Source organism: Parasteatoda tepidariorum, chromosome 7 (assembly GCF_043381705.1).
Source record: "Parasteatoda tepidariorum isolate YZ-2023 chromosome 7, CAS_Ptep_4.0, whole genome shotgun sequence".
Classification (NCBI taxonomy): domain Eukaryota; kingdom Metazoa; phylum Arthropoda; class Arachnida; order Araneae; family Theridiidae; genus Parasteatoda; species Parasteatoda tepidariorum.
The window spans coordinates 91,271,376-91,280,362 of record NC_092210.1 but is presented as its reverse complement, the minus strand read 5'-3'; the positions used below and the strand labels follow the sequence as shown (position 1 = coordinate 91,280,362).

At 32.7% G+C, this 8,987-nt stretch overlaps 2 protein-coding genes across 3 annotated transcripts in view; one reads left to right on the top strand and one right to left on the bottom strand.

Annotated features, from left to right (window-relative positions):
- Positions 1-843, bottom strand: part of LOC107450699 (clotting factor C) — a 34,798-nt gene extending 33,955 nt beyond the window's left edge. Inside the window, exon 1 of one of the 2 annotated variants that reach the window (XM_016066551.3) lies at positions 684-843. In XM_016066551.3, the coding sequence (XP_015922037.1) occupies positions 684-780 (97 nt within the window). In that variant the 5' untranslated portion in view covers positions 781-843. The remainder of the gene's footprint in view (positions 1-683) is intronic. The other variant, XM_071182941.1, reaches the window with a different exon arrangement.
- LOC122272596 (monocarboxylate transporter 12) overlaps positions 1-8,987 on the top strand; it is a gene marked incomplete at its 3' end in the record, with an annotated part of 552,146 nt that overhangs the window by 353,903 nt on the left and 189,256 nt on the right.

Here is an 8,987-nt window from a genome sequence, read left to right as displayed (position 1 = left end):
ATCCTCCGGGATGTTATATATATAAACAATCGAAATTCTATTTAACGAAGTCCCGATAATAAGTTCGTTATATGTAAAATTCGTTAAATAGAAAGTCACCTTTTGACCTTCACCACTTAAACAACACAAAACTGGTTTCAAATTCATAAACACTAGGCATAATTAAAATAGCATTGGATGCACCTTTATTCTGTAAACTGGTATCTACTATTTATTTTATAAATCTTAATCATAAAAGAATTCTGCATGAAAAGCAAAAATTGAGCAAAGCATTATCCAGTGTTACACTATCATGCTACATATATTTTCAACTAAAAAAAGCTAAATTTATGCATAAAATTATAGCTGCATTTATTATAAAAGTAATTTTAAACATACACATGCGTTCTTAAGTTTAATTCCTACGAATAAAATCCGTTCATTTTGTCTGGATTTTTTGTTGGCTTCGACAATCAATTGAAGATCATTTACCCCATAAAATGCAAGTTTAAAATGTTCTGAAATATTTTTGGGAAAGTGGATCTCAAAGAAAAGTTAGAAAATTTACTTTGCTATTAGGAAGTTATTTTACGGAGAATGCTCTTTGTTCCTCGAAATATATATTGTGTAAAGAACACATAAAAGATGTGAAGGATGAATTTTCAGCCGACACCGAAAGAGAGAATAAAAAAAAAAAGAATTACCTGGTAACATTGCTTGAAACCTAACATTAAAAACACTTGAAACTTCAAACTTGAAAATTATTAAAGCAATAAATAGTTTTCGGTTTTTAACAATCATAACTTTTATCTATTCTTATAAAAATGTTATTAAATGTGGAGATGAAAAACAATCAGATTAGAAGAAAAACATCCCGGAAATGCAATATCCGCCACCTTTTAATTCACTCTATACTACAATTATTTTGAAATTCGACCGACTACTTTAAATATTGATTTTGGTGAATAAATGAGACGCATTAAACATATTGGTGACAGTGAACTCTCGCTACAACAATAATTCCCTCTATTACGAAAATGTTTCGTGCCCCCCCCCCCCCGATGTTATCCTTCTCTCAATATTCTCTGCAACCCCAGTAAAACGATTTTTTTCCCCAAATTTCAAATTTATTTTCTCCGTTTATGATTGGTTTTCAAAAAATAATGTTAAAAATCTTATTTTATCATCTTTTTTTTTTTTGACAAGAGAAGACTCACTGCTGACCACCCCAAGTGATTCCATTCTTAGAATGGCCTTCCTTACCTCTAAAGAAATCATAGATGTAACATTCCTATCCATCGTGTTAAAAGCTGATCATGAGTCACAGGCATCACACCTGAAAGAGAATTTTTTTTTCTGGGCACCATTCATAAATGAAAATCATTTTTATGCTTTGGACTCCATGCATACTTTGTGGATTGACTTGACAGTAATGAATAAACTAACAATTTCAATAAAAACAGTTTTCAGGTATAATTACGATCTTATTCTTTGAATTTACTTCAATTGTTTTTAATATTTAACCATCATTAACACTGTCCATGTTGTGATGGCGCTGTCATCAAGGTAGATGTTGCAAAAAGACAGAGGAGGGAACGCTCTGATGGAGAGCGGAAGCAAATTGTTTAGGTGGATTGGTTATATTAATTTTCTTCAAACTTCATTTTTTTTCTTTGTTAATAAATATTTGTGTTGTTAACTGGTTACCATTTATTTGGCCAATTGTGATTTTGGGAAGTATCTGAGTGAAGAAGGGAAAAGGAGGAAAAAATTATACGTTATATCACAAACACTCTGCAAATTAATTTTTTATATAAATACATTTATAGTTAATACATATATAACATTAAAATTTAAAATCTTATTGTGTCCCCAAAGTAATATATCTCTCTACAAAAGTATTGTTGTAGCGAGGTTTTACTGTAATATGAAAAGTGAGATGGGAAATAATTCTTGTCTTTTCCACAATTTAATCAATACAGCATTTGTGACTCTGAGCTAGAGAGACTACAATGTCGTGATCATTACGCATAGGCCGCCTTTACTTCCCAGATAAGCTGGACTTGAACGAACCCTAGTCCTTTTAGACTGTATTATTATGAGGAAAAATATGAATTTTTAAAATTTCGTCTTTCACTGGTATTTTATTCTAAATAATCAAGCAAATTTTTAAAATATTTGCAATAATATATAATTTTTCTTACACATTTAAAATAAGTAAAAAAAAACTTGCACTTTTTTTAGACTATGGGTCGAAAACGAAGTAAAAACAGTATGAGCGTTAGGAATCGTCAATAAACATTTAAGGGAGGGGGGGGGGAGAAAGCTATCAAAAACGTTTTTCTTTTTGTGAAAATTTCCGATTTTAGATCCTTTTTTATAATGATTAAGAGGCCCGGATTTTGATGACATTTGAATTTTTTGCATTTTTGGACATTTTTTGTCCTTTAGAGCATTTTTTGAGATTTATAGGGCATTTTCTTTAAATTTTGGAGCGTATTTTGCATTTTAAAGCATTTTTTAAATTTTTTGTTAATTTTTATTATTTTTTATAATTTTTTATTATTACACTGGCTTCCAAACAATGAATAAAATCTCTAGGATATTAAAAGGTGAAGCAACATCTTTTCAAATTGAAGAAGAATTGTCAGTAAGTGTGATCGTCCTTTTCAAGTACGCACCAATAACATCAGTAGACGTTGAAAGAAGCTTCTCCTGGAATAAAAATTTTCTTTCAGACAAGAGACGCTCGTTTACATTTCAGAATCTATATATATATTTCTCTTACACGGCACCAAAAAAAGGCCTCATTACAACTCCCCGAATGGCAACGTTAGAATATCGACCAATGATAGCTGCTGAAAATGTCACATGGCAAATGTCACATGAGGTGGCTCAACATATAGCGCTTTTAAAAACGGAAACAATAACCAGAGTGAGCATTATCAGGTTGTTCAATTCAGATTCATGCCTGGTCGTCGGGCTACCGAAGCGGGGGTGCCATCCCTTCCGCAGAGGATCAAAATTGTGATGGCATGTCTTCGGATCATCCTCCGGGATGTTTCCCAGACCGTCGCCAATAGCCCATTGTGCAGCTCTAGTGCGACGTAAATTAACAACAACAACAACATCAGATTCATGCCCTTAAAACATGATAATATTTAATTTAAACTGGCTCAACATATAGCGCTTTTAAAAACGGAAACAATAACTAGAGTGAGCATTATCAGGTTGTTCAATTCAGATTCATGCTCTAAAAACATGATATTTAATTTAAACTCAATTAGGAATTAATTAGGCTGGCCTTCTCCATGACTATAAATAAGTCACAAGGTCAGACTTTTGAGAAAATCAGTTTAGTATTGACTACAACAAGACAAGTTTTTAGTCATATATTTCTCTTACACGGCACCAAAAAAAAGCCTCATTACAACTCCCCGAATGGCAAACGTTAGAATATCGACCAATGATAGCTGCTGAAAATGTCACATGAGGTGGCTCAACATATAGCGCTTTTAAAAACGGAAACAATAACCAGAGTGAGCATTATCAGGTTGTTCAATTCAGATTTATGCCCTAAAAACATGATAATATTTAATTTAAACTGGCTCAACATTTAGCGCTTTTAAAAACGGAAACAATAACCAGAGTGAGCATTATCAGGTTGTTCAATTCAGATTCATGCCCTAAAAACATGATATTTAATTTAAACTCAATTAGGAATTAATTAGGCTGGCCTTCTCCATGACTATAAATAAGTCACAAGGTCAGACTTTTGAGAAAATCAGTTTAGTATTGACTACAACAAGACAAGTTTTTAGTCATGGACAACTTTATGTTGGCCTGTCAAGAGTTAAGTCATTTGACAGCCTTTCAGTAATTGCTCCAAGATGCCAATTCTATAATTGCGTTTTCAAAGAAATTCTAAATGCTTAGTGTTAATTTCTTAGAGCTTTGAAGAAAAAAATGTTTTTTGGAAAAAATTTAATTGAAACTTCTATTGGCAGTAGGCAAGGGAAACTGCCAAAATCAAAACTCCCGGATTAGAAATGCAGCATGGCGACCTCCACGTCGTATTTCTTGGGTAATGCTAACAGCCATGCATTTTAATTTATTGTATGTAAAACATCCTTATTTTGTTCTAGAATGTTACAATCACAAATGTTAATTAATATAGAAATTGATTTCAATAATGCTGATCACCAAAAAATATTTCATTTGGCGATAAAACAAATTTTTGTGTTCTTGAAAATGAAAGACTTTTTGAGGGTTATTATCTCACAAGGAAAAAGTTGGGGTTCAAAGTTTATATTTTTAAATAATAAAATTTTTTTATAAAACTTTCAGAATTTCTAGCATTAACTAATTTATTATACACATTTAGTTGAATTTAGGTGAGTAACTGCAATTTTTGATAATTTATTTTGCTTATATGTTTCTCATTTAGCTAATGTTCTGATTTTTTCACCATGTACAATCTAAATAGCTAATATACTTTTTTAAAAGCCAATAAGAACATTGGTAGAATTCTTCTACATAAGTACAATACTATGTCTTTGATGATAAAATACTATGTCTTTGATGATAATATACTATGTCTTTGTGCTAGAACATTGTGTTCATTGGCGAGCGAGCGCAGCGAGCCATGGTTCACGGCGTGAACCACATAGGATTGCGTAGCAATTCTCGGGGGTTGGCGAGCGTTAGCGAGCAGGGGGCGGAGCCTCCTAGTATTATGAAAAAATTTAATTATCCACTGTAATTCTGATATTTAGTAATATTATGAGATGGAAGTTGTTATATTCATTTAAGTTTCTATACAAAATGAAAATGTTTTGGAGTCAATATATTTTCCTTTTTTTTGTTGTTATTTTTGGATATAAAACATATTTGTAAAACTTTAATGAGCGTAGAACAAGTATTGCATTGCTTTATATTTTTTGAAACGACTCATAATAATTTTAAAGAGTAAAACATTGTTTTAGTTCAATATTTTTACTTCTATTTAAGTCATGTCATAAGGCATTTTTAGCGCAATTTAAGGGCATTTTTCCAGGTTGTACCGTCCTTTTTTGCACTTTTTAGGGGCATTAATTGAGATTTTTTAGGTCATCAAAATCCGGGCTCTAATAATGATCCTTCATACTTTAAAGAAACCAAACCATGCAAGCAATGTTTACATCCAATCCCGATGATTAAAAAAGATTCACAGACTATCTCAACAGCTCCATGTTATCTATACTGTACAGTTCCTGGCCACATTGAGACTCACTCTGAGATTCTGTGTAAAATATTAATTATCAGGCGATAACTATACAACTTTATTGTTTTTACACGACTATTTTCACTTGTTTACGTTAGTGTATCAATGGTTTAAATAAGGCGATATATATTATAAATTCTACGATTAAGATAAATTAGAGGATATATTATATCGATATAGAATATTTATAATATTATTATATTGTAATAATTAGGTCAAATTATTAGACGAACTGCAGTTTTTTAATAACGAGTTTATATGGGCAATACTTTTATATTTAAACATAGATGTAGTGAGTTTTTTATTCAGATTTTTTACACGCTTCCTATTTATATTTATTTTTATTTTTAGCGTCACCATGTTGACCCAGTGATAGACGAACGAGTGCAAACCGCGTAAAAACACTAAAGCTGTTTCACCCGATAATTAATATTTTACACAGAATCTCATAATTTGGACTGTCTTTCAATCTTGCCCATTAGAAATGGAATCTCGGAGTAAGTATGGTTTCTTCTTTGTAATATAATTGTTGTTTCTTGGACATAAAACAGTTTTTCAACATTAAGTTGAAATTATTTACTTAAAATAAGTGTACCTAAAAAGAATTCCCATCTTCAAACATATCCTTTTCTGATTCTATCTGTTAGTGAACATCAATCATTTTATTTAGCAATCATTCTTTAAAGTAGCATCGAAGGTATACATTGTTATGAATTTGGAACCTTAATTTAATATTTTCCTTTTTTCGCTTTTCAACTTAAAGCAATTCTAATAGGGTAAATACACCGAAGATATATTACTTTTATTAGTGAATATAACCTTTTTCTCGTTTTCTTAATGGCACAGGAAAACTACTCAATAATTACCAAGGGGTAAGTAACAAAAATATATTTAAATCATTAACATGATCAATACGGTACAATGGTATACATAACTACTACTACATTACAATGTAGATGTTCTTGCTTTTTACAAAATCTTTGTTTGCAGTTACGGTTACAATCTAATGATAAACTCCGCCATCTATCGGTGGTTCAATAACAAGTATTTCTATACCTTTACCAAATAGGCTGGTGATTGTTAAGTTCTTAACAATCAGCTACGAACTTATTTGACTGTAATTCATAATAGTGAGGGGAATTATACATCTCAACCTATCAAAAGATGCCTCAAGATAGAACACTACTGAACAATATTTATAGTTATTCCCCTTCCAGAATTTTATCTGTGATAGAATTCGATGAACAGATTCCGATAGTTGATTCATGCTGGGTTTTTTTTTTCATTTATATCCATTTTTGCTCATTATATTTTCTTAATTTTTTTTTGTTGCTTATATCATTTCGCTCATAATTTTTTTTCTTTTTTTTTTGTAAAGTATTTCGCTCATTATTTGTTTTTCTTCATTTTTTGTTTATTGACTTTATTTACTTCACCGGATTTTTTCTTTCTTTCGTTGAGCAGTATATTTTTAAGCAAATCAACTGTTTAAGGTGGATTATAAATCAATCAAAAGATAGTATAATGTCTTATATACACTTGTGAATTGGTATTCAATATTTATAGTGGTAGTGTGGTGATATTTATTAACATCTTGTTTTAACTGTAACTGTGCTTGATTTTCAATTGTTTTACTATTTAATGTTTATAAGTATGTAGTCCTCAGCGGCTAGCCTAATTTTGCTAATTAAAGCTTTATTAAGTTATTATGTCTGCCTAAATTGATTATCACAACAATTTAATTAGCAAAATTATATTCTGATAAATGTGAGTACTGGTATTCATCGTCATGGAAAATTTTCTGAAACCGGAACGTTTCGACTTCGACCCCACGTGTGCTAACGCTGAAAATAAGTGGCTACATTGGAAGAAAACTTTCGAAAACTTTTTGTCAAAGGTGCCTAATCTTGCTGAAGATAATAAACTCCCACTCCTAATTAATTATGTATCAGCAAATGTTTTCCAGTCAATAAGTGAAGCCACCAGCTACTCGGCCGCTATCTCTGTTTTGGATGCACTCTACGTAGTAAAGAGGAATGAAATTTTCGCTCGTCATTGCTTGGCCTCAAGAAACCAACTATCTAATGAAACTGTTAACGAATTTCTTCAAGTTTTAAAGCAACTAAGTAAAAACTGTAACTTCACACAAGTCTCGGCTGAAACTTATAAAAATGAGTATATACGTGATGCTTTCATTAGAGGGTTGCGGAATACCCGCATTAGAGAGCGTCTGCTCGAAAATACAACAATCACTTTAGACAATGCAGTCAACCAAGCCCGTGCTCTTGAACTGGCTGAAGCTCATTCTGCTTCATATCTCACTAACTCACAACCTATGCCTTCTGCTGCACTAGACTGTACTGATGATGCTTTTGAAAAAGAAACCCTTGCAGCAATTCCTCGTGGATCATGTTTTTTCTGTGGTAATAGTGATAATCATATACGAAGTAACTGTCCGGCTAGAAACAGTGTTTGTCATTCGTGTGGAAAAAAAGGTCACTATCAACGTGTGTGTAGAGCGAAAACTCGGCATAAAATAAATACTACTGCCTCTGCTCATCTAATTGCTTCTGTGTCGCCAGCCCCTGGTTGTCTCCAAAAATCCCTCACATTTGTTACAGTAAATAGTGTAAAATTGGTTGCTCTAATAGACACTGGGAGTTCACTCAGTTTCTTAAACTATAAACATGTTGAGAAATGCAATCTTCAACTGAAGTCATACTCTGGAACTATCACTATGGCCAACTCTGCTGTTACCTCAAGTGTGGTTGGGCGTGCAACTGTAACTCTTGACCTTCTAGATCACAAGTATGAACAGATTGAAGTACTGGTTATGAAGAATTTATGTGCTGACTTTCTGATTGGTCATGACATTCTTAAACTCCATTCCTCCTTAGTCATCAATTTTGACGGCAGCAAGTCGCCCCTCCAAATTTGCTCATTAGCTGTTGCTAAAATTCAACCTGTATCATTGTTTTCTAACCTGACGCCTGATTGCAAACCAGTGCAAACTAAGTCAAGACGTCTCCCTCTAGAAGATCAAGGGTTTATTACCTCAGAGATACAAAAACTCATTGAAGAAGAGGTCATCGAGCCCAGCAACTCTCCTTGGAGAGCACAAGCTTTTGTGGTGAAAGGTGAAAACAAAAAATCTAGGATGGTCATCGATTACTCTCAAACAATCAACAGATTTACAATGTTAGATGCTTATCCTCTACCTAAAATTGAGGAACTCATATCTAAGGTTGCTACCTACCAAGTGTTTAGTAAAATAGACTTAAGAAATGCATATCATCAGCTCCCGATTTTGGATTCTGAAAAACACATGACTGCTTTTGAGGCAGACGGAAAGCTTTTTCAGTTTAAACGTGTCCCTTTTGGAGTTACCAATGGTGTGGCATGCTTTCAAAGAACAATTGATAAAATTGTACAAGAAGAAGGTCTTACAGATACCTACCCTTACTTAGATGATGTGACTGTTTGTGGTACAAACCAACAGGAACATGATGAAAATCTTGCAAGGTTCAAATCTGCTGCAATCAAGTTTAATCTTACACTAAATGAAGAAAAATGTAACTACTCTTCTCAATCTATATCCCTACTTGGTTACATAATTGAGAATAAAAATATTAAACCTGATCCAGAACGTCTGAAGCCACTCTTAAGTCTACCTGTCCCTAAAGATACTGCTTCATTGCAACGTGCTCTGGGAATGTTCGCCCATCATGGAAGGTGGATCCCTTCT